This window comes from Mytilus galloprovincialis, chromosome 1 (genome assembly GCF_965363235.1).
Source record: "Mytilus galloprovincialis chromosome 1, xbMytGall1.hap1.1, whole genome shotgun sequence".
Classification (NCBI taxonomy): domain Eukaryota; kingdom Metazoa; phylum Mollusca; class Bivalvia; order Mytilida; family Mytilidae; genus Mytilus; species Mytilus galloprovincialis.
Genome location: NC_134838.1, coordinates 30459835 through 30487557, shown reverse-complemented (window position 1 = coordinate 30487557; position 27723 = coordinate 30459835). Strand labels below are relative to the sequence as shown.

The window sequence follows — 27723 nt, the reverse complement described above, 5'->3', positions numbered from 1 at the left end:
GATGTTGACATGGAATAGATTGAATCCCAACAAAACAAAATTATGATTTTATCAGACATGCAAACAGTGCCAAACAATCAATTACATTTACATATGAAATTTTCGACTATAAAATATCTTTCTTAGCACGACTATATATATAAAGGACGGTGTCATATCAACAGACCTCTACAAATAAACATCAGTACCTTTCTCCCCAAAGCAGTCAACCCAAACACTGTACTAAAAGTATCCTGTACAGTCAAGCTCTCAGAGTAAAGCGGATTTGCTCCTCTGAGGAGGCTGTCACTAAACTGTTACAGGAACTTCGTGGATTTCTGACCAAACGAGGTTATAAGAAATAGGACATAGGTTAGGAGTTTGGACGTGCTAATAATAACAGCCGCATCGACCTGTTACAGCACAAACGGAAGAGGGGCAGCAAAATAGTTCCGTTTGTTCTAACATACAATTCCCCCTTTACTGACCTTTTACGTTTGATCTGTGCCTACTGGCAAATTATCACCAAGCACTCAAAATTATCCAAGATCTGTCCCAATCCTCCTGTCTTAGCTTTTCGGAGATCAGCAAGTCTGAAAGAATTATTTGAAAGAGCTGACGTCTCCTCAAATAAAAGCTGTTCAACCGCAGGATGGTGCAAGTCATATGGCAACAGACAATGTCTGACATGTCAACAAATACTAAATATTTAAACATTTACTTTACACTCCACTGGGTCTGTGTACACTATATTTTGCATGTAACTTGCAAAACCCAGAATGTTGTATACCTTCTCCAGTGTCTATGTTGAATGCAGTATGTAGGCGAGACAGAACAGCCGTTCAACAAACGCATGAATGATCATCAAAGTGACTACACTTGCAAGCCCGACCTCCTCGTAAGTCGTCATTTGAGATCACTTGGGCACTCAAGCTGATTTCAAAAGCCTAACCACCACAATCATAGACCACAACGATTTGCGCGTGAAAGATTTTTGATAAGAAAGCTAAGGACAATTTCCCCAGAGGTCATAAATGAAAAAAAACATAGAATGAGTCACTCATTTTCTCTACTATCACTTCTTTTCCTTTCATCACTGTTTTTCCTACCATCACTTGTTTCCAGTAACTCAAACTTCCGTACTTGACTTTCAGTTTTAAGGATTTAAAAAAAAGTAGACCAGTTTAAAGTACAGGGTTCCATTCATTTGGGAAGGATGTACAAGTACGCAGTCACGTTCAATGTTTTAATTTAGTAAATAAAATTTAATTATTTTTCTAATCATTATTAAATTGTGATTAATTTGGGAGACTTTAATACGCAGTCTCTGTTGCAATGCTCTACCGTTGTCAAATTTGAAATGTTATACTAACTTAGATCGGAAAGGGCGGTTTATTGGGACTGTTTTTCCACGCAGTTGTTGTAACATCTTAACTGTCGTCACCTTTGGAATTTAAGAGTTGTGCCAGTTCATATCACTATTTGTATTTTGGCATATCTTTGCATTATTTTGCGTTGTGTTAGGAAATTAAAAATTTTACCAGCGTCTCTAGATCTGATGTTCGCTTAAACTTCTTTTTAGGGGGGTATAAATTTCAAGATTGTGATAGTTTTATAATTTGAATAGATTAACATGATTCATTTTACATCGTGATCATACTGATGAAGGATATACCGAAATATATAATATAAGTTCATTTTCTTGTTATTTTATGGTGATGTTGTACCCTATATATATTCTAAATATCAGTCTAAATATCAGCCCCTTAATGTCAGATCTTAAATTGGCGGACATTGTGCTACTGAAATATCATTTTTGATTTGTATATACATTCTGTATATTTCCTGTTTAAATGTTTTATGTTTGTCATATCAGAACCTTCTACTTTTCTGACTAAGTGGTATAGGCTGTACTCATTGCTGACTGATGTACGCTGATATTTAGTTTTTAACTTTTATCATGTAAATGTAAGATCTGATTGGCAATCGTAGAGCATCTTCTTCTTTCTGTAAACCTGGAAAGTTTCGTGCCGTCTTTATTTCGCGATTAACTAACACAAGCTTAAATTCGAGCCGTTTTAAATTCGCGATTGCTCAGTGGCCCATATAAATATTTTCATAAATGATTTTGAAAGTAATCAGCTTTACATATATCTTAAATCAAGTAATAAAATCAATCAGAAATCTTTTCTTTTCGGTTCATTAATGTTATAGAAGATAACAAGTTTGTCATGTTTGCTTGTAAAACACATAAACAATAACAGAAAAGTAGACCAAATTAGGAGTGAATTAAAATAGAATGCTGTCATGAATAATGCTGATTATTCTGTGTGGTGGAGTCAACGAGGTGATACTTTTGTTACTGATTGACATGTATCATTAACATAATTGTAATGCGTGTTGTTTACATAACAATATCCGTAATGTTTGCTTCCATGTTTATGGTGTACTGATTTGCATTAAGTTCATAACTTCTAACATTGCTTTTCATTAGGAGATGCATTTATGATTTCAGTTATATATGGGTCGTCTATAAAATCAGTGTTATACAGTAGTCTTATATATATATTCTATTCATATACGTAGATATATGAAGATGTGTTATGAGTGTCAATGAGGTAACTCTCCATCAAAGTTACAATTTGTAAAAGTAAATGTAATAAATTGAGTTTCCTTGATATTTTCGCGGTGATTACTTTTTCGTGTTTCAATTCTTATCGCAAAAAAAGCGAAAATAAAACTACTGCGACTATTACCCTGTGTACAGTATAGGTATCGTAAAATATCATTTGCTCGACACAATGTGTATCGTTTTCGTCAGTTCGCGTCACTCACAAGCATGCCAAACTTGATCTCGTTTTTGCTCGTGTCTAATATTTTATGTTTGCAATTGGTCAAAAACTTCGAAATTAGTTATCAAAGGTACCAGGATTATAATTTAATCTAGACTAATTTCAATCATATCTTAATGAAACGCATACATATCGTTCTTTGTTAGACAGTCAAATTAGTTTACTGGTAAATTTTAATAGTTAACAATCACACAAACCTTATTATTATTATTATCTCATTGATTCATTTTTTTGGGGGGGGGGGGCATTGTCCTCTTCTTAAAATGGCGTTTGTTAAAAGAAACTTGTTGAAGTTCCGACAACCAAGAATTTAAGCAACTACAGCTTTTGCAGGACATTTCGGATAACCGGATATACAAAGATTGTCATTTTTGTTTCATGATAAAATTTAGTAAAGTTCACCATGGATTTTATCGTTATTTATAGTTTGTTTTTTTTAAGATTTCAACTAGTAAGAATAGGTCAAGTTATCCGAGTCTTAATGGAGAGAAGTTATTAGATTAAACAGTGAGAAAAAAAGGGAAAGATAATGGATATCAATATCATCCACTGTGCCGGGGACTCACAAGGGTAGTAATCCGTTTTAAACGAAAAAAGTAGTTTTAATCGACGTCTTTGCATCGGAACTAAACACATTTATTCAAAACCAAGTTATTGACATGCCACGGGTTATGTTCTACTCATATATGTTATGATGGTACGATACAAATCCCTAACGGGACGGATTGTGCCTGATATTCATATGATGAAGACATAATCTTTCAATCAGTTTAATTGAAATCTGGAGCTGGCATGTCAGTTAACTGCTAGTAGTCTGTTGTAATTTATGTATTATTGTCATTTTTTTGTTTTGGTTACATCTTCTGACATCAGACTCAGACTTCTCTTGAACTGAATTTTAATGTGCGTATTGTTATACGTTTACTTTTCTACATTGGCTAGAGGTATAGGGAGAGGGTTGAGATCTCATCAACATGTTTCATCCCGCCGCATGTTTGCGCCTGGCCCAAGTCAGGAGCCTCAGGCCTTTGTAAGTCTTGCATTATTTTTAATTTTAGTTTCTTGTTTACAATTTTGAGTTTAGTATGGCGTTCATCATCACTAAACTAGTATACATATGTATTTGTTTAGGGGCCAGCTGAAGGACGCTTCCGGGAATTTCTAGTTGCATTGAAAACCTGTTGGTGACCTTCTGCTGTTGTCTGTTCTAAGGTCGGGTTGTTGTCTTTTTGACACATTCCCCATTTCCATTCTCAATTTTATTGAATAATACGTGAAAAATTAACTGTAAAACGCTCTAGTCTCGAAAATGAATTAACATCTATGTTATACTAAATAATGTCTGATCATCTGATAACGAATTATTTTCGTTTTCCGTTCTAAATGTTTATGAATCAAGGACTTAAGTTTCTCGAAGTAAAGAATTGAGATGACAAGTATTGTAAATATTGTCTATTATGAGGCATCTATTTGCTTATACCTCAGAGGGATAGCATTTTTTAATCAGACGTGAAGTGAGTACATTTTGTGTGCATAATAGCAAATCTTTTCGTCTGAAACTACTGGGTCAAATTAATCCAAACTTGGCCACAATCATCATTGGGGTAACTAGTTTCAAAAACGGTATCAGACGACCCGGCCAACCAAGATGGCCGCCATGGCTAAAATTAGAACATAGGGGTAAAATGTAGATTTTGGCTTATATCTCTGAAACAAAAGCATATAGAGCAAATCTGACGAGAGGTAAAATTGTTTATCAAGTCAAGATCTATTTACTCTGAAATTTTCAGATGAATCGGATAATCCGTTGTTGGGTTGCTGCCCCTAAATTGGTATTTTTAAGGAAATTGTGCCGTTTTTGGTTATTATCTTGAATATTATTATAGATAAGTGTAAACTGTAAACAGCAATAATGTTCAGCAAAGTAAGATATACAAATAAGTCAAGTGTAAGATATACAAATAAGTCAAGTGACCAAAATGGTCAGTTGACCCCTTCAATAGTTATTGCCCTATGTAGTCATTTTTACCAATTTTTCTTAAATTTTTGTTATCTTTTACAAAAATCTTCTCCTCTGAAACTACTAAGACAAACTCTAACCAAACTTGTCCACAATCATCATAAGAGTATTCAGTTTAAAAATGTGTCCAATGACCTTGCCCGTGAACCAAGATGGCAGACATGGCTTAAAATAGTACATAGGGTAAAATGCAGTTTTTAGTTTAAATCTCTGAAACTGAAGCATTTAGAGCAAATCTGACTGATGGCAAAAATATTTACCAGATTTAAATATATCTGCCCTGAAATTTTCAGACAAATCCGACAACCAGTTATTGGGTTGCTACTCTTGAGTTTGTAATTTTTTTGGAAATTTTGCAGTGTTTTGCTATTATCTTAGATATTATTATAGTATGTAATGATCTCTTATACTATAAATAATGGTTTTAACCTTATTTTACATGATTTCCAAAGCATCTGTAAATACAGGTGAGCGAAACAGGCTCTTTAGAGCCTCTACTTCCATCACCTCAACAGTTCAATTTTATAAAAACTAGAAGGTTCAAATTCTATTATGAATTACTAACGTACTCCCTTTTATAGCAAAATATTTGCATCTGCATGAGTTCCTAAGCTCACGTTAACAAACACGGGTTTCAATATAACATATGATATTTTGATTGGCCATTCTACGTTGTCCGGTATTGCTCAAGTTTCCTTGCTATTAAAATCGTATTAAAAGCGCTTTGCGTAAATCATATATAATCGGGTTTGTGGATCGGTGTTCTATTGCTTAATTTTTATGTATCTACTACTTACCTAACTTTAGATGACAGGACTATTGGTGATCAATACGTACATGTATCGTCTGTATGTTCGAGGGGCTCGAAACCTCTTACAGAAGTCTTATCATAGTTACTACAGATGCTAGTGATTGTATAAATTGGAGACTGTAAATCAAGAAGGACGAGCGTGTAGGTTTGGACGATTGCTTTATCGTGATTTATTGTCGTCATTAAAAAAAATCCTATAGTCATTAACTCGTGTCTTTGTAGAAGGGACTTTAAGTAGTTCAATTTTTGTACATCACTAAGTGTAAGTTTTAGTAGATTGCTGTTTCATAGGAGTCAAAATGAATGTCAGTCTAGTATATCTTTAGTAAGTATAGGTAAGTTTAACTTTGGTAACTTGTGAAGTTTATGTGTTTCCAATGTATATCCTAAGTTTGTTCTACGATTTACTCGTTGGTGCTCTCTTAACTTCTTGTCTTCTGTGTGACAGCTTTAAGTTACATAAAAATTCCTCATAATCCGAGTCAGAACTTTACTTATTGTGGTAAAATATCCTCATGCAGGAGTGTTGTCACTACACATTTGTATCCCGCTTTTAACTTCTATTAGTTCGTCTGGTCAAGACACCAATATTGCGTATATTGGCTAAGCTATCGTATAGTGGCATGAACTACAGAACAGACGTTTTACTAGTTTGATGAATGCATATGAAGTACTTCAACTTAATGACGTTACTGTTAAGCCGCTGGCTTTACTTTAACTCTAATAAGCAGAAGTCATAACAAATGTAATGAAATATGTATGATTTAATACACAGCAATCCATCAATTTCTTAGGTTTACCATAAGTGTAGAGGTTTACCAACAGATGACACAACTCCTCAAAACTTGGTAAGTACAATATGCAATGAAATCGTAATACCATATTTTAGATACATATATGGAGTTATTTTTCTTTCAGAACGTTATTGCGAAGAATCAACTGGAACGATACAAATTTTCAATAAAATATATGCTTTCACGGCATAAAACGGCATATAAAAAGAATATTTGTAAAATCATTCTATTCTATAATTAAAATGTTAACTATCAATTACATACAATTCGTTTTATGGTTATCGTGTGTTCTTTCCAGTTATAAGACTGAAATATCAAAAATCTTCATCGAGGAACATTTTATATTTCGTTACTGATGATGTCATTTTTTTTGTAAAATGTATAGCTACGATAAAAAAAACATTATATGAAATGCATGTTATAATGCAAAACTGTTCATTACACTTTTATAACCAGCCAAGCTAGACTCATTCATGTATAGGATACTTCATTAGCAATATCTACATGTATGACTATTTTATTTTCTATCTGTATTACTTCTACATGTATCAATATTCGTGCTCTCTTCGTCGTGTCAGTTCTTAACTTTTTATTCCATCAAATGACCAAATACAATTATGTTCGCGTAATTTATAACTAGTTGAAGAGTATAGAACTAATCATGATTCTTAGTTTAAGAACACATGTGTTGGCATTCAAAAGAATGTTATTCTGATTAGTTTCATTTGTTAAAAATATATATACAATCATTTGCTCTTCCGTGATGAAATGGCATGACCCCCCCCCCCCCCCCCAAAAAAAAAAAAAAGAATAGATACAAACAAAAACAACCAACAGAAAACAAAAGCAAACAAACAAAAACAAAACAAAACCTTCCCCCAAAGAATCCCTTTCATCAACTATAATGGTACAATAACTGTCTAACAAAGTGACACCGTCATCGGGTTGTAAATTGCTTCATGCACTAACATGTATAGTTATTCAAAAGATTTTGCTAAAGATTTCAAAAATGTTTAGGAGGAATTAGGATTTTCCCAACAAAAAAAAGACCTCCTACGGCTGGTCTTTCATTCAATCATACATGACATACAAATAACATGGTTCGCTCAATAGTAAGATTTGTTGTTTTCAAATTCATATCAATATTTTTTTACAAAATGGTAATAAGGTAATCCAAGACAAACTTTTTTTTCGATTTTCTATTTTAATACACATGCTTCCGAGTAACCTACCAGCTGTCAAGTGTACGATAATAGCCTTTGTTAATAGTTGATACGACATTGACAATGCACAGTTTTTTTACTTCTTTAACAGAAGTGTAAAATGATGTTAAGCTAACTACACCACTGTTTAAAGAAATATAGACACAACTTATAAGTTATACATGTTTTTAGTCAGGGTGCAGATCATATTATTAGATATGTGCAGTGTCCATATTTTAGGGAGATATTCGAACAGTATTTGAGACTTAATGATGATTGCTGCTCAAACTCAAAATAAATAAGATCCTTCTTTTTCAGGTTTTTTACATTCAGTATAGATAGATGTTCAAAAAAATGTAAAAACAAATATGGGTTCATGCGCTCTTTTTTTCGGTATACTCATTTTAAATATACCCATATATGGCATAGTTGTGAAAAGCTAGAGAAACAGGTTTCTTATAAAAAAATGATGCACAATACATTTAGAGTGTACAAATATTTTTATTGGTGGCAAAACAAGTAGAATACATATCAGTGTTACATTTTTCAATATTTTTTTCTATAAAACCAATCAACAAATTGTGTTATTTTAGCAGTTTAGTTAAAATTTGAAAAAGTACGAGAAAACTCATGATTTCTTGTTATTTTCTTAAAATAAACATCTTTGTAATACATACATCGCCACAATATTTTCAGAATATCTTCCTCATACATTTGTCCTTAATTTCCAATAAAAAAAAATATATCATCATGCGCTTTATTTTTTGCTAGTCGCTTAAAAAAAAGAAGAGTACGGGAAAATGTCTGATTTTGCTCTATTTTCTTAGATTAAACATTTATTTTATAAATACAATTTCACAAGCTTTTCAGAATATCTTCCTCATACATTTGTCCATGTAGACCAAATATCATTGACCTATTATGAAGAATATTGAAAAACAGGCTGATCACGAAATTTTAACGTTTGGACCATGCAAATGAGGTCATGGTTGGGTGACATGTGTACACAAGACTGACAAGTACATTCTGGATGAATCTATTGACTAAGTATCATTGGCCTACCATATATGGTAACTGAGGAAACAGACTTCATTACAAAAAATTAACTTAGTCAGTTACAGATGTCAGACTGACATGTTCACCTCCAATTGATTGCATAGATCAAATAGCATTGACCTGCCATGTAAAGTTAATAATAAACAGAACTTATAACAATAATTCAATCCTGTCTCCATCCAAGTCATACTTTATATAAGTAAAATATTAGGGGTAAAAGTACAGTCTTCAACTAGGAGCCTTAGCTGACACCAAACAGCATGGTCTGATTAAGTCAATATACTTGTATGAAAAGCATAAACACTTTCAAGGTAAATTAATAATAAATTGATCCAATACAATTGCACAAGATTCAATAACAATGCACGGATCACAACATCATAATGAGGGTTAACTGGGTATGAAGAAAATGACAGATATTCCAAGTAAATATTCAAGCCATAACAAATAAAAAATTGTAAACTAACAGTTTTGCTAAAATTGCAAAAACTGGTCATTTTGTATTGGTATAGTTTTCAGATCATTCATTTGCATAACTACTTTAAGGCGATAAAAAGTTTCGGCTTCAAAAGTGCACATAATTGTTTACTTTATATAGAAAATTTGTCCATATAATGTTCCACAAATAATACTTGATTTCAAAGTAAAATCATTTCCTAAAATTTCATTCTGATTGATATATGGTATTGCCATAAATTGATTTGTATGAGAAGAGTGGTATAGCAAACATTGAATTCCCTTACATAAAATTAGCGTACAGTATAAACATGTGATAAAATAATACACAAAAAAGCTTCCTTACATTTTTTCAAAAAAATCTGATACACTTGAAATAATTTTAGATGATTTTGTAACTCTAACAGATGATCCACACTTTTCTGTAAAAATATATTTAATTCCAGATATACCATTTCTTGTAAACGCTAACTTTAAATGATAAAAATTAAGCCCACTCTTAGCTATGGCAGTGGCTGTTCTAAAGGTTATGACTTTAGTATTAATAAAAGAGGGACGAAAGATACCAAAGGGACAGTCAAACTCATAAATCTAAAACAAACTGACAACGCCATGGCTAAAAATGAAAAAGACAAACAGAAAAACAATAGTACACATGACACAACATAGAAAACTAAAGAATAAACAACACGAACCCCACCAAAAACTAGGGGTGATCTCAGGTGCTCCGAAAGGGTAAGCAGATCCTGCTCCACATGCGGCACCCGTCGTGTTGCTTATGTGATTACAAATCCGGTAAATAGTCTAATTCGGTAGGTCAAATTCATGAAAGGGAAGGGGATTGTAGTTACGACGTGAGGAACATATCCGATATCATTTGTGAAATGGTTATTCCATAACGGTCAACCAACTCGTGATGGCGTCCGTAAAATTTACGAAGGGATGATTTCAACTTCACCATTTGGAACTCTTGATTTAATAGCTTCCTTGTGAGCAGTAACCCTCTATCAAGAAAATCATGATAGGAAATGCAAGCACGGGAATATCGTATCAATTGAGAGATATATACCCCGTATGCAGGTGCTGCTGGAATGTTGCTACTTAGAAATGGAAAGTTCACAATTGGAAAGCTGAAATCATCTCTTTTGTCGTAAAGTTTTGTCTTCAACCGACCCTCATTGTCAATTTCTAGATGTAAGTCAAGATATGAAGCTGACTTAACTGTATCTGTAGTATCCTTTATCTCCAATTCGATGGGATAGATGCGTTCCACATAGTCACCAAATTTTGAATTGTTTAGTGAAAGAACGTCATCTATATAGCGGAAAGTAGAGTTAAAGGATATTGCTAACTTCTTATCTTTCTTCCTAAGAAGTTCCTGCATGAAGTCAGCCTCATAATAATAAAGAAACAAGTCAGCAAGTAGAGGGGCACAGTTTGTTCCCATTGGTATGCCGACAGTCTGTTGAAAAACACGTCCTCCGAACGTAACAAATATGTTGTCAATCAAGAAATCAAGCATCTTGATAATATCGGTTTCAGAGAATTTTTTGTTTGAATCAGAGTGATTCTTTACAAAGTAGGATTTATCCCTCCCTAAGACAAGATACTTGTATCTACGTTGGCCATTCTTTTTTATGAAGCAAAGTAATACCAACTCTTTTAATTTGTCTTTAAGTTTGGAATGTGGAATACTTGTGTAAAGAGTAGAGAAGTCAAATGTTTTAATACTGTTACAAGATTTAATTAATTTCAATGATAGAAGATTTTGATGTAGTTTTTTCAAACAGGATTTAAGTAATTTCAATGATAGAAGATTTTGATGTAGTTTTTTCAAACAGGATTATTGATACAAAATACAATTTTTTGAATAAAAAGCAGATTTCATTTGACATGTATTATGAATTTTTTCTTTGACAAGCTTTTGCAATGCAGTTACATCCTCCTCAGCATTGTGAGCACCATAAGTAAAATCAAGAAGTGTTAGACATAATTTAGATTAACGTATGAATGCAGACCTGGATATACATTTTATAACAATTTCAAAGTATCAACAAAACCTAAAATATTGCTTTCAAATCTAGAAAGTAAATTACAATTATCTAAAGCATTATACAACACAGGACAGTCATAATTGAAAATATTGTGTCCAAATAGAACATTTTTTTCAGATTTTTCTAAAAATTGGATAAATTTAATAAGACCTGCTTTCATGTTTAATGCTGGCACAATTTCATTATGAAAAAATAAAGAATTGTTTTGAAAAGTTAATCCTGTTATTTCTGCTGCTTTTGAGGTAATTTCACAAGATGGCAACATATCTGTAGAAAACATTTCGTCTCCTCTAATCGCTGATAGCTGAGTAATGTGTGATGTTCGACCTGTAAAAAAAATCAAAGAATAAATGTAGATGATTGATTTCTTGTCATTAAATAAGTGAAAAACAAATAAGTGGGTCAGTGAATTTAATGCTTATATCTGATAATCCTGTTCCCAACCTTTAATAGAAAATGACCTGGCACTGTATATATAAAACGCCGGTGTAAACAGGAAGTACATGTCAAACGAACATAAAATCGTTTAATATGTTTCGTAATTAGTGAGCTGGATATTAACTTAATTTCAAAATAATAACAAAAGAATCTAGGATGAATTTTTATTACTTTCAAATTAAATAAAGAGCAAATGTTTGTTACCGTCAACTGTCTTGTATAATAAAAAATATATCTGTATCTCATCAAGAGTGAAATATAATTTCTTTGTTTTTTAATCCTAACATCTAATTTTTATAGTTTTCCAGATGGTATATCAAAACGTTAATGATGCAAAAAAGGCAAAATCGCAACAAATGATCGATACAATGTGATGGCTTAAAACTTACTGAGACCTGTAGCTTCAATATCAAAATATATTTGAGTATATTCTTTTGCATCTTCCAAGCACATGGCATTATTTTCAGGTTTTGATGATGGAGGTGGTATTTCATTTATATCTTCTTCCTTCAAGTCACAAAGGGCTGCATTTGATTTATAAGTTGTACCTTCTCTTATCTCACACGCAGATGTTTTCTGATTCCTGAAATTCAAAGAAAAACAAATGGTTAATTTCAAAATATGAATTCACTTTGCTTGATGCTCTTCCGGTATATATGTACTGAATGCTTGTGTCATATGGGCTACTTCAGCTTGTTGTTAGATGTAAGATTACATGGTATTGAAGTCAGTGTTCTCCTTTTTTCACTCAGATAAGATGGGTGTTTTGAAAACAAGAGGCTCTCAAGAGCCTGAATCGCTCACCTATTTTTCAGAGAAGATTTTAAATGTAAGCAAACTTGATGGACTAATTGCGAAAATCGTCTTTAAAGGGCAATAACTCCTTAAGGGGTCAATTAACAATTTTGGTCATATATACTTTTGTGTAGATTTTACTTTGCTGAACACTATTGCTGTTTACAAATTATACCTATTTATAATAATCAAAATAATAACAAAAAACTGCAAAATTTCGTTTAAAACTACCAATTGAGTGGCAGTAACTGAACAATGAGTTGTTCGATTCGTCTGAAATTTCATGGCTGATAGATCTTGATCAATTGAACAATTTTCTCACATTTGCTCTGAAAGCTTTAGTTTTTGAGATATAACCAAAAACTGCATTTGACCCCTATGTTCTATTTTTAGCTGACTATGCGGTATGGGCTTTGCTCATTGTTGAAGGCTGATCTATAATTGTTAATGTCTGTGTCATTTTGGTCTCTTGTGGATAGTTGTCTCATTGGCAATCATACCACACCTTCTTTTTTATATTACTGTGGATTCATTTTTATTCGTGGTATACCAATTTTCGTGGGTTTCGTGGGTCACAGCGAACCATGAATTTAAGAATTCAACGAAGAATAATCCCGAGAAATGTGTATGGAGTTGGATGTTTATTTCCTGTTATGTTATGCAGTTCTAGTATAGTGTTGACTAGCGATAAACATTGTAACATAACACGTGAAAGTTGTTAATTACCGTGTCATAGTTTGGTTTACCTGTGATTAAAAATCGATAGGATTAAGGACGGGGATATTGCCCGTAGGTAATATTAGGTAATATTATTTATGACAGGAACATTTATTTTCACACCTTATACTTATATCGCTGTTTATTATATCGTGATTAGGGAAATTAGCTTTCAATCAAAGTTTAGAATGCCTTATAGAATTCAGACAAAAATTTATATAAATTGTAAAACAAACAAATAATTAGTTGTCTCTGCCCATTATTGTAATCGAAGTTATCAATGAACAATTAAGCGAGGATTTTGACAATTCAAAACTTTTTCAATGAATTCCTTCTTTTTTTTTTTATTGTTGATCGAACCAAGGATGTTATATGATCTAAATCAATAAGAAATCCACGAATTACGTATCTAATTTTTTTTGTTGTAATCAGCGATCCACGAATTTACGTATACCACGAAACGTCTTTTTTTCTCTATCCACGAAAATTGATACCCACGAAAATAAATGAATCCACAGTAGTAGTAAATAAGTTGTAAGACGGGTCACAATTTTATTAATTCCTTTAAAATTTGTTAAGACTGAAATGCAAGTCCATATCAACATGAATTTTGATGTTTATGGACAATTGGTAGAGCGCAACATTTTAAACCCTTTTGCTTAGTCAGATTTTTCCCATTCATAATGGTTTTCAAAATAAAAGACAAAACTTGCACTTTTATCCTATGTTCTATTTTTAGCCATGGGGGTCATTTTTGTTAGTAGGTGGGGTCAACCGACACACTTATTTAAAACAAAATATCCCATAATGATTGTTGCTAAGTTTGGTCGAGTAGTTTCAAAGAAGAAGATTTTGTAAAAGTTAATGGACACATAGTAATTAGAAAAACTCACTTGGCTCAAGGGGCCAGGTGAGCTAAAAACAACAATAGTGTGCTGACGAAAATTAAGGCTTAATTACCGGTTTGATTTTAAAGTAATTCTGCGTAGTTTTGCTGCTTTGGTAGTGGCAACAGCTCTCATCTTTCTAGCCTGAAGATCTCTGAGGGTAGCAAGCTTCTGGGTATATATCCCGGGAGATAGACCTGTTGATACATTTACCTGCAATGAAAATGATATTAAAGAAATGAGAATAAAAGTCATTTTGATTCTCAAAAACAATGCAGGTTTTACATTTGATTCAAGAAGATGACAAAATTACTAGAAACATAGTTGATTTACTATACATGCACACTTATATCTTTGTATAAAAGTGACACCTAACATCCACGTATTCCAACATCAATCTGAATTCCGCTAGCAAAAAATCTTATTCGGAAGACTCCGTATACATACTATAAGTATTTTATTGTAATTATATTACAAAATATTGATCACATGATGCTAGTATTACTAGACTTGCAATTGCTTTAAATCAATCCGACATTAATATAATGTTTCGGCGGTTTTTGTATTATATGCTAATGATAAATGTATAACATTTATGAAGGGGTTTAAGCATTGTAGGCCCGCCATCATCAGGGATTTACCTATATCAATTTATTTTAATTTTGTCGTTGTCAATAGATCTGCAATATTTTTATGCTTTTTATAAGCTATAATTGGTTTGCTTAAAAATATTTCGTTGCAAACTGCATCCTGTTTTAGTAGGTCCCAATGTTTACTAATGCATTGTTTTAATTTATGAATGCATGGATTAAATTTCGTTGCCAATACTAAAGGAATTTCCTTTGTGTTTTGTTTGGCCTTTTTTCTTATTAAATCAGATCTATTACATGATAATGCCTCAGTTATGTACTTTTCGATTTCAATCTCCTTGTATCCTCTCTTTATTAAGTTCGATCTGAACTGTAACAAAATATATTGTAAATCAACATCATTATTTGTTGTTCTAATGTATCTGATTACTTCGCCCTTGATAAACCCTGCAAACACGTGTCTACTGTGACAGCTTTTACGATCTAGATAAAGGAAGGCATTTGTCGGTTTAAAGTGTGTTTTCACATCCAAAATATTTTCATTAGAAAATCTAGTTCCTTTGAAAATATTAACATCAAGAAATATTATTTCTTTAGATGAGAATTCTAGTGTGAATTTCAGGAATGGATGATGATTATTTGCTAACTCTAGCAAATCCTTTATTTCCTTCGAATTGCCGTGATATATTAATATAATATCATCACGAAACCTTCCATAGAAAAATATTTTTTTTCTATGTTCAAACTTAGAAAGAATTTCTTTCATAATTTTGTACATAAGTATATCACAGATTTCCGGGCTAGGCACGGCTCCTATTGCGGCTCCTATTGTTTGCTTATATAGCTGTCCATTAAAATCAAAAATGTTGTTCTCTAAAATTGATCTGAGGAGATGGATTAAATCATCCGTCGGTGGGCATATGATTTTGTAATCTGATTTATCAAACTGATCATACGAAATTTTAACTGCCGATAATAATTCATCAATTGGACAATTAGTGTACATTGATACTACATCAAAACTACACAGCCAGCAATCTGCATTAGGCTTAATTCTTTCCAACTTGTATATTAGATCAGACGTATCCTTTATATACGTGTGTTGTTTTTGTACCATAGGTACTAAAAAATAATCGATATAGCGTCCAATAAATTCTGTGACAGTACCAATCTGAGATATGATTGGCCGACATGGCGGCATTATGTTATCAATGTTAAACCCATATTTATTGATTTTTACTAATTCCGATTCATTTAATCGGTGTATTTTAGGCAAGATATGCATATACCCAGGCCCATAATCAATTTGATTACCATTATTAAGGTAATTAAATGTGGAGTAATCTATAACACCTTTGGTGTACATGCCTTTGACATATGTATTGATATTACATCTAAGTGCTTTTAGGTCAAAGTTTTCCAATTTGGTGTAATGTTGTGTATTTAATTGGCGATCGCCTTCAAGAAGGTAATTGACCTTATCTAAAATAACAACATTGTTACTTTTATCGGCTTTCTTAATGATTAATGATTCATCATTTAATAGAGAAGAAATGCCGGACCTCTGTGAAAGGCTTAGATTGTTTCGAAATTTTCGAATTTGCATTGAAGATAGTTCATGCTTTGTATTAAACAGGTAATTTTCAAGGGTGTTGCAGGTTAAAGGTGGCGTATGTCCAGATTTAATTCTGAAGGGATGAATTTCATCAAAGTTACCATGATATAAGTAACGACATCTCATTTTTCTGGCTAATTCATCAAAATCATGTAATAAGTCCTGCTTTGCCCTTTTGACTGACGGTGAAGGAATGAATTTCAAACCTCTGGATAAAACCAAATACTCGTCATCAGTTAATTTTCTATGCGAAAGATTAACAACCTGTTTTCTAGCTTGTGATAGCATAAATTCTAGCTTACTTTGCTGCATTGCAGCTTTGTTTTTCAGCCTTCGTTTATGTTTATTTCTTTTAGCATATTTCTTATAATGTCTAGCCATATCTGTGATCACAGAGACTAATATCTGAAAGACTATTATCAATGCAATATCAACCGAACGAAATGTTAGGAGGCGTGGTGTATTTGCCTAAACTGATTTTCATTGGCTCTGTGACTTCTGTAATTATGTTAAGAGTAACACGTACTTCAATACATACCAATTTAATGGAAAATATAAATTCCAAAATTACATTATAAATTAAAACAATAAATATTATTGTTTTTCTTCACTAGGTATCAAGTGCCAAGCACTGGTTATTTCAAATAAACCAATAAAATATTTATTGTTTATTCCAAATTCTGATCACAAAAAAATGCAAAAATAGCTTTCTATTAATGTGTCCTAATCATCAAATGTTTCGTTGGAAAGAGCTATCTTTGTGCTTTATATTTTCAAAGATTTCACATGTGGAATATCCTTAGTGTTTCTCTTTAAAGGTGATGATTTATGCATTTTCTTCAGAATCTGTTTTCAACAACAACATGTTAGAAGTATTAATGTTACAGTAATGCCAATTATGTGAATCAGACAGGATTGACCATAGGCGTCTTACTTCCTTTCCCGAAACAATAAATTACTTTTTGAACTGAGTAAGCGAATTGTTTCAGTGACATTTAACATATGTTAATGTTTGACAGGCTTTTCCGTCGTGATGGCATTGCCAAAATTATTTATAGAAACAAGGTTAATTAGTATCGAATTCCAGAAAGATTAGGAACACGGATCACCAACTAAATGATGATACAAGGGAAGGTGCCAGTGGGACACAGTCCCCAATGCAATCTTTGTATAAAAGTGACACCTAACATCCACGTATTCCAACATCAATCTGAATTCCGATAGCAAAAAATCTTATTCGGAAGACTCCGTATACATACTATAAGTATTTTATTGTAATTATATTACAAAATATTGATCACATGATGCTAGTATTACTAGACTTGCAATTGCTTTAAATCAATCCAAACGAAATTTAATCCATGCATTCATAAATTAAAACAATGCATTAGTAAACATTGGGACCTACTAAAACAGGATGCAGTTTGCAACGAAATATTTTTAAGCAAACCAATTATAGCTTATAAAAAGCATAAAAATATTGCAGATCTATTGACAACGACAAAATTAAAATAAATTGATATAGGTAAATCCCTGATGATGGCGGGCCTACAATGCTTAAACCCCTTCATAAATGTTATACATTTATCATTAGCATATAATACAAAAACCGCCGAAACATTATATTAATGTCGGATTGATTTAAAGCAATTGCAAGTCTAGTAATACTAGCATCATGTGATCAATATTTTGTAATATAATTACAATAAAATACTTATAGTATGTATACGGAGTCTTCCGAATAAGATTTTTTGCTATCGGAATTCAGATTGATGTTGGAATACGTGGATGTTAGGTGTCACTTTTATACAAAGATTATACCATGACATATTTTTTTAATTTCACATACAATTCTTACATATATATAATTGTTAGGAAAACATAGCTTACCAAAACAAATTGTTTTGAGTGCAGCCTTTATCCTCCTTTATAAGTTAAAATTTAGAACAGCCGCCCTATTTTTTATTATTAGCAATGAATAAAAAACTAAAATAGGTGAGAGGGTATCCAACATTTCATGCAAAATTAAACTCTCCCTCAAAAAGGGATTATATGTGTATAAAGTACACCATAAAATTTGGTCTCTAAAATTTGTAACAGTTTAATAATAAATCAAATTTCTGAAAACATAAAACTTGTGAATCATAAAACTGAACATGCAGTCTGATAACCCATTTGTACATGTAAATATTTTTTTACTCTCAGAAGATAAAAAAAAATCATAAAATACTAGCATCACTACATGTAGTTATCTATCCCTTGAAAACTTGTTCTAAGAATTTCTGACGAGTAAATAACATAAAGTTTTAAACCCTTGAATAAAAAAATAATCATTTTTACAAGTGGGATATCACTGACAGGCAACACACTTCCTTACATCTACCGTGTATTGGTGACCATTGTTTTTCTGTGCTACGGCAGCATCAATACGGTAGCCTAAACTTCCAGAACCATCATAAAACCTATTCTTTGGTGCTTTAGCGGCAACACTTTTGTTAAAGCTCTCATTGCTCTGGGTGCTTCCTAGATTAGCAAGCATTTCTGGATTTTTTCTGTATTTCTCTAATAAAGTTGTAAGTGAAGTTTGAAAAGATTTGTCATGTAAAGGTTTACCAAATGGCAATGACCTATATTTCAGACCAGACTCCTCAATAAACCTACACCAACTGACATTGCAACCACTATGGTCTCCGAAGGGATGCTTTGACAGTGCATCTAAATGTTGTTTAATTTATTCTGGCTTGCCTTTGCCTTTAGCTATGAGGTAGTCGAAGCATTTAATCAGGTAGTTAATAACTTTTTGAGAGAGACAGGAATGTTTTTTTCTTAAATCATATACACTGGAACTGAAAGGTTTTTTTAATGTGGTTGCTGTCTGAGAGTTTCTTTATTCTTGGATCAACTTTAGCCCTACGTCTTGCAATAGTGGTGGTATCTTCGTCTCCAATAATGGCTGTGATTTTTGCCCCCTTTTCTATACTGTCGGTGACCATTTCTTCCACCTTGTCCGGTTCCATGGCCTTTGCACTCCCAGTAAAGTTCTTTCTGCATGTATGTTTTCTTACTATCTTACCTTCATGTTCAGCTTTCTGGCATATTCTACAGGACTTTGATAACCCAAAATCTTCCCGGTTTTAGAACCTATCATTGAGCAAAGCCCTGTTAAATAAATATGAATATCTCTATAAACACAGATGCTTCAGCTGGTGAAACAGAAAAGGGACATGACTTAAGAAAGTGAAAGTGACACCACTGAACTGCAAACTTGTCTTAGATGCCTGATTTTTTGTATTAGTTAATGTTGGCATAGAATCAGCTGTCAGTAACTGTGAGTTCTTTCAGATCAGTACTTAATGTCATTTTGTTGTTGGGATAAACAAGTACCTGGCCACCTCCACTCTATATGGTTTTGTTTGATTTATTTCGATGAATACATTTGATGAGTTAAGCCTTTTTCAACTGATTTTTTTAGTTTGTTATCATGTTGTACTGTTACATCACTGACAACAGGTGGAGGAGTTGGTAATCCCTCACATGTTTAACAATGCCATAATCTGTATGTACTATGTGTCTGACCAAATGCAGGTGCCTGTAATTTTGTGGTTGTAGTTTTTTGATGTGTTACATATATTTTTTCTCCTCATTTGAATTGTTTCACATTTTATAGCTGACTATGCTGTATGGGCTTTGGTCATTGTTGAAGGGACCTATATTTTTTTAATTTCTGTCTCCTTTGGTCTATTGTGGATCTCATTTGCAATCATACGAATCTTGTTTATTATATTGATCTGTGGTTAGTTGAAATAAACATTGTATTAAAATATGAAAAACTCATATGTTAACTAAATATTGGACAGACCAATATAAAGGCAGACGGTCAAGGGTAACACCTAATGCCACATATGTTTGTCTTATGCTCATATAATTTTGCTTTAAGCAATAATATTGGCAGGCAGAAATAATTGGAAACATTACTTATTTATCAATATACTGATCATATCATACATTTTATACACCTACAACTAGCATAATTGGGAAGAAATATTTGTAACACTATCAAAGTTAAAGTAGATTACTACTACATTAATTATACAATTATACACTGTCCCACCAGGTCAAATAAATACAAGAGTAATACTTTTACATTTGTACATGTATATTGTATCTAGAAAAAACTTAAATATAGATCTGTATTGTGCTTTTAATAGGATACATACTTCCACCACATAGTGGGATAATGATTTGTTTAAATATAAAATGATAATTAATTATGAGGTTGCATCCTACATTTTATCCTAATAATCACTGTGATCACTCTTAAATATTACTATGTGCATGATATGTGCTGAGTTGTTCTATTGACACTACAAGTACATTTTTGTACATGTATTTGTATTGCATATGCATATATCAGTAATTCAATGTTTACTTATTTTGATTTATATCATGGAATATACAATGTAAAAAATATATTCTTTGTACCTAGCATGCCTAGTGTTAGAGATAATTTGTTTAATGACATAAGTTCACTTCTGTACTACAATGTAGTAGTAGTATTCTGAATAACAAATTTATTATCTGCATCGATATCATGGATGGTAAATACATGTATACCCCCAAACCCCATTTTATTCAATGACACTGAAGCATACATGTACATGTATTACCTGACTTGTAAATATGATATTACCATGATTACCAAGCTATCAAGGTAGATTTTTTTTGTACACACCTAGGGATAAAAGGTGTTATATATATGATGATGGTAAAGGGGTGCTTGCATGGTAATAAGATATAAAATAATTTCTGTTATTCATGAATGTTGCTTGAAAAATAAAGACTTTGACCTTTATAGGCCTTGACTCTTTATCAAAAAACAAAATTCAATCATTTTTTTACTTGACGATCCCTGGTTAGTGTTAGAAATTTATTTAAAAAATATATCCCAAGCACGCAAATTACGCATTTGAAAATCATGATATACATTAAATTAAATTAGCAGAACACATTGAATGAGGCACTAGTCTTGCAGGACTGAATGTGAAATAAAAAAACAGTGATCACGTTGCAAGAAAATAACCCTTTAGCATGTTTAACACCCTCTTAAATATACCCCTTTCTCTTGTTCATGTTTACTACAACAAAATGTTAATTTGGAGTTGACATCCCATACTTTTCCATGTCTTTTTCCTATGGGGACTAAGTTAGTGAAGAGACATGCTGTGTTGGCACACACTATCTTCAAAATGGCAGCTAGACCGTGAGAGGTTATGGTTCTGCAGTTTTGCAAAGAAAGGGGAAGACCATATTTCTTGCAAGCTGCTAGACCATCAGCCAAAACTCCCAATTCTACAACCCTACGACCTACTCTCCATTCTGAAAAATCTGCGGTTACGTTACTGCTGTCAATTTCAATTATCTCCTCGTGAACACAGTTAGATATATCTGGGGATGACCGCTTAGTCCCAGCAGCGTATGGATGGTCCTGAACAAATGTTGTGTCAAATAATTTTGAAGTCTCCCTGTCCCATCGTCTTCTTTGAGCTTCAGATACTGCCTCCGATTTTTGCTGCTGTTTTACAGATTTAAAACCCGGCGTACGCTTAGCCATTACTGATTATAAATGTATATAAAAAGTAAAACGTATAAAGATGTATAAAAGCGATCTTGAAGGTTAAAAATGTGTATAAAAAAAGAATTTTCAATATAAACATCTGCAGCCGACACCTCCGGAAACGGAAATCGTGTATTTTTAGTTAAAACAATTTCTTATCGCGGAAATTCTTTTGCTATAAATAATTTTGTTATTGATTAATAACAACGAATTCATATTTAAAACAAATCCTAGGAAATATTTATTTGCTTTTATATTACGACTACACCCCATTTACGGTGCGCCAACCTTGCCAAAAACATGACCAGCGTACATCCTTAAGTGCACACTCAAATCGCTATTTGTTTGACCATGTACACTGACCTTAATGACGTAAACAATAAGACGGATAACGCATCATGTATCAGGGTAGAAGTCTACATAAACAATTGATGTAAACATTAATCACGCGGTATAACCTGTGTGTGCGCTTAACGTCTATCCCGGCAAAATTAATTGTTTGCTATTAAGAGTCACAGCATTCCGCTAAATTGTGGCATTCGAAAACTATTTTTGTTTATAGCTTGTTTATAATCCTAAATTTCTTTAGTTACTGTTTTTACATGCTTTTTATTGATCAAGACGTATGAAATCGTGAATGGTTTCTATATAACCCATTCTTATTTACGTATTGACAGTAAAGTTCATGCGTAACCTTTAACTTTAACGATCTATTTTCTACAACGCGACACATTGTGTGATCGGCGTAAACAAAGGGGATTTGTCATTGTATTATGATCTGAATTTGAACCCAGCTTTGTAGATAAGGTAATTACTTCACACACAAAGGTCGGTATATATATTTAGGATTTTATTGTACATTACTATAAAAGCAATTGCTGTCTAAAGTACAAGGCAGCAATTATAATAATCATAAAACAGTACTGATATGGTTTTTTTTTAAGATAAGGTAGTTCCTGTTGCTTTCGACATTTATTCATGATTGATTTCATCTCAAATTGTATCACGTATATTAGGGCAATTCTGGAAACCTAGAAATCCCAGAGGACATGATGCTTAAGAAATTAAACAACGTAGAAATGCTGGAGCTGTATAGAAGGTATGTTCTAATGGAACCGTTTTGATATGTAGTGGGGAGAAGAATGCATAAGTTGCAATACCATTCTCCTTTTCGTTTCTGCGAAACAGTTCTCTATGGTATGCATGCATAAAACAACTTTTATTCAATATCAATAAACCAATCAATTGGGCAATTTGGTGGGGTTCAAGAGAAAATGTAAACCGTTTTTTTGTAAAAATAAAATATTATACCTTAAGTTTTCTATGATGTGTCTTCTGTACTTTTATTTTTCTGTTTCTCTTTTTATTTGTAGCCATGGCGTTGTCACTTTATTTTCAATCTATGGGTTTGTCTGTACCTCTGGTTTTTTTCGTCCCCCTTATATGGACTACATATAAACTATGTTCAGTTAATGGTTTATAACTCAACAGAACCTTGATCATTTTGATTAAAATTAAGTCTTCCATGATACGTGGAGAAAAAAAAAACATGTTAGTGTCTATTTGCACATGTATACAGGTACACATGTATATCTTAAAACTACGAAACATCTAAATATATTAAGGTCATGTATTGCTGTACGTATGTGACAGCCATTAACGAAAATTTATATGTAATAAAAGGAAAAATAAAAAAAAAACACAACACGACTTATGTGTATACGAATGATGAACAAATTTTAACACATCATTAATCAAAAGAAAAAGAAATTGATAGAAACAAACGAACAAACGAATTGTTCAACAAATTAAAAACTAATGTAATATTCTATAACCAATAAAATTAATGCATAATAAGGTCTTAAAGTTTGATACTTAAAAAACTGAAATAGATTACTAGTATCGAAACACAGATGTTTTGGTCATTACTGTTGTAATAGACTAAGATTTTATTAATTGCAGTTTACAGACTCTACACAACGAAGTTGACTGCAGGTTAAATATTCAGCAGATGTTTAAGTAGATCATGTCGTTACCAAAACTTGGAGCAACAAAAAAAAATATTACAAAAACACACTTTAATTTGTCCAAACGAGCTATAAACAATACATTCATGTTTGGAAATTGTAATTAGCTGGTCTATTACAGATTCATAGTCAAATTAATTAACATCTTAATTTACTTTGTAGATATTTAACATCGATACAAACACATTGTAAGGAGGTCATACGAATAGGTCATATGACCGATGGTGGATGGAACGTTTGTCATGACAAACAATACAGACCTTCTTTTCCATGTTTAGTTTATTCATTTGGGTGAGTTTGAGAAGCTGTAGCTTAACTGAAGATGACCAATATTAAATAACAGAATAAGTGAATCAAAATTTCTATAAAACCGACTTTCATTTTTTATCTGACGTACTGTTTCAATAACGTATGCACAGAATTGAATCACGAGAAGAAAATGGAATTCACATTTATCACATGGCATACGCCAATGTTACAGCTGTTGGTGGATTTAAAAAAAACCACTGTCACCACAAAACAGTCCAATTGTTTAAAATGGAAGAATGCTCCGACGGTTTTAAAAAATAACTGATAGATTTGTTGTCAAGCATATATCTACATACATTGTTTCATTGTTTGACAACTTAAAATTGCTGCTGTTCAGTTGTAATTGGAGAATGAGGCTTGGTTGACACCGGGGGGGGGGGAGGGGGTGGGTGGGGTGGGGATACTGCCTATCCTTTTAGGTATAACTGTGCCGACAGCACTTGCGAAATCACACCCTGCTCTAACCAGAAAATATTGAAAAACATACCCTATTTTAAACAAAAATATTGAAAAACATACCCTGTTCTAGAAACACTCTGAAAATGTATACCCTGTTCTAGACAGTATAAAATAGATACTGTAAATGACCTGGGTTCAAGACCATATCATAAATGATTAAATAAGCGATCCTGTTCGCACCAGCAGGGTCTAAAAAAACACCCTGTTCTAACCAGCAGGACATGAAAAAGGAACCCTATTCTAACCAGCAGGACATTAAAAGAGACCCTGTTTTGCCACTATCATACTACAAAAAAATACAGGAAGTACGTCCCCCCCACGGAGGGTGTTGACACATGCTATTGCTCGTAATGGTAATTCTAGTTATGGCTTACACAACGGAGGTTGGGTGTCATAATGTTTATCTACGTTTCTTTATGTATGGCAACCTTAAAGAAGTTGGGAGAGGGGGCATATTGTTATTCTACGTTTATTTTTACAACATCCTCAACAAGTTCGGATTAGATATTGTTATTGTTATTTTTTACCTTTTTGTGATTTTTTGAGACTTTATTTTTTGTCCCGTTTCTTATTATTGCACCCAGAGCTGGGTTGACATATGCTAGTTTGCGTTTCTTTTTTTCTTCTTATTTTACCCTGAAGGAGGTCGGGTGACATATTGTTTTTTTTTCCATTCCATTTGTTATCCTTATTATTATTTTTCCAGATTGTCTGAAAAGAGTATTTTTCAAAATTGTAAAGACCAATTATATTCAAAATTATCAAAACTCTTGAAACTTTTTATAAATTAGCAGAACGATGTATTGTGATGTAAACATGTGAATTAAATGTTATTTTTTAAATGGCTGCCATTTACAAGGGGGAATCTACGTCATCACGCAGGGTGTCGGCGATTGAAATTGGACCACCATCTTGTCGCTTCAAGGTAAGAATTTTACTTATTATGCCAGTTATATGAGGGTTATGATTATACAAAAGAGGGACGAAAGATACCAAAGGGACAGTCAAACTCATAAATCTAAAACAAACTGACAACTCCATGGCTAAAAATGAAAAAGACAAACAGAAAAACAATAGTACACACGACACAACATAGAAAACTAATGAATAAACAACACGAACCCCACCAAAAACTAGGGGTGATCTCAGGTGCTCCGGAAGGGTAAGCAGATCCTGCTCCACATGTGGCACCCGTCGTGTTGCTTATGTGATTACAAATCCGGTAAATAGTCTAATTCGGTAGGTCATATTCATGAAAGTGAAGGGGATTGTAGTTACGACGTAAGGAACATATCCGATATTATTTGTGAAACGGTTATTCCAGGATCTACTTACCCTTCCGGAGCACTTGAGATCACCCCTAGTTTTTAGGTGCGGTTCGTGTTGTTTATTCTTTAGTTTTCTATGTTGTGTCGTGTGTGCTGTTGTTTGTTTGTCTTTTTCATTTTTAGCCATGGCGTTGTCAGTTTGTTTTAGATTTATGAGTTTGACTGTCCCTTTGGTATCTTTCGTCCCTCTTTTAGTAACAAATGAACATGTCCAAATTCTTTATTGTACTCGGGAATATACGTGTTACTCACAAATATCCGTCATTATTGCCGAAAAACGTCGTATTTTTAAAAAATGGAAAAAGGATGTCGGCAACACATCGAATATCGAAGGATGTCGGGGACACATCATATACTATCAAGGCTGAGTTTTTTATTTTCAAAATCCTCCTCCCCCCACCTCCCCCGAAAATCAAATGGTCGTCCCCTTACTGAAAAAATTTCAACAAAACCGCCAGAAAACTTGAGCAAAGGTCACGATAAAGGACCAACAGGGCCATGCATACGATTGTTCAATCCACCATTTATTTTCTTAAAATGTTCTGTACTAAGTCAGGAAAATTGCCATTGTTATATAATAGTTTCTGTGTTTGTTACATTTTAATGTTGTATTTCTGTTGTGTCGTAGTTTTCGTCTTATATTTTATGCGTTTCCCTCAGTTTTAGTTTGTAACCCGGATTTGTTTTTATTTCTCGATTTATGAATTTCGAACAGCGGTATACTACTGTTGCCTTCATTAACACCCGATAGATGTAGGGCCAGATGAAATGTCATTACCTGAAGATCTGCGGAAGCAGTGAAAGTACTAGTAAAAAAGTGATGCATTGAAACCGTTATTATCTTTTAATAATTTTCTTATATGTTACCAGCATACGGACTTTACTTAACTTTTTATTATATATATATTGGCCATCTTCATGCCTTATATATCATGTACTGTAGTACGCCGCTAGATTAAAACTGACGAGGAAAGGTAACACACGGCCAGCAAAAGCTCTTTATTTGAGAGCCCAGGTGGTCGTGTGGTCTAGCGGGACGGCTGCACTGCAGGCGATTTGGTGTCACGATATCACAGAAGCATGGGTTCGAATCCCGGCGAGGGAAGAACCAAAAATTTGCGAAAGCAAATTTACAGATCTAACATTGTTGGGTTGATGTTTAGACGAGTTGTATATATATATATATATATATATATATATATATATATATATATAATGTGCCTATAAATAGCAGCACATGACATACAAATCTATGGTAGTGTGGATTAATTAGTACAGAGATTAATTCAATTACACAAATAAAATTATAGATTGCCTAACAATGTAATTTTAACACACTATTTAGTATGTAAATATAAGAATGTTTAAAATATTTACAAAATGATGAAAATAAACGCAATATTTCGCTAGACCAACTAGCTTTATCAAGCGTGCATCTATCCAGGTGATTTCAGATGTAGATGATAAGAAACTTTTGCAGCTCAACGTCTGTGTTGCACTGAACTGCCTTCAAAATAAGAAACTTTTGCAGCTCAATGTATATGACCTCTTGCATTTAGCTGCTTTGAAAATAAGAAAATTTTGCAGCTCAATGTACATGTTACACTTGGATTTAGCTACCTTAAAAATACATAATTGGTAGTTGAAGTTAGCAACGTCCATTGGCCAATATTACGGGATAAAAAGGACGATGCTTTGTTTTAAATTATTCTTTATCTTT

At 32.9% G+C, this 27723-nt stretch overlaps 2 protein-coding genes across 2 annotated transcripts in view; one reads left to right on the top strand and one right to left on the bottom strand.

The window, feature by feature from the left end:
• The window catches only part of LOC143071219 (putative methyltransferase-like protein 24), a 94532-nt gene that overhangs the window by 36366 nt on the left and 30443 nt on the right, over nt 1–27723 (top strand). Inside the window, exons 8-10 of the mRNA XM_076245394.1 lie at nt 6457–6510; nt 22897–22979; nt 24070–24198. Coding sequence (XP_076101509.1) covers nt 6457–6510; nt 22897–22979; nt 24070–24198 — 266 coding nt within the window. The remainder of the gene's footprint in view (nt 1–6456; nt 6511–22896; nt 22980–24069; nt 24199–27723) is intronic.
• LOC143058759 (uncharacterized) lies at nt 11202–14229 on the bottom strand. Its single transcript, XM_076232238.1, has 3 exons — nt 14135–14229; nt 12052–12245; nt 11202–11551 (listed from the first exon to the last, which is right to left on the bottom strand). The coding sequence occupies exons 1-3, from the start codon at nt 14194–14196 to the stop codon at nt 11202–11204; spliced, it is 606 nt and encodes a 201-aa protein (XP_076088353.1). The 5' UTR covers nt 14197–14229.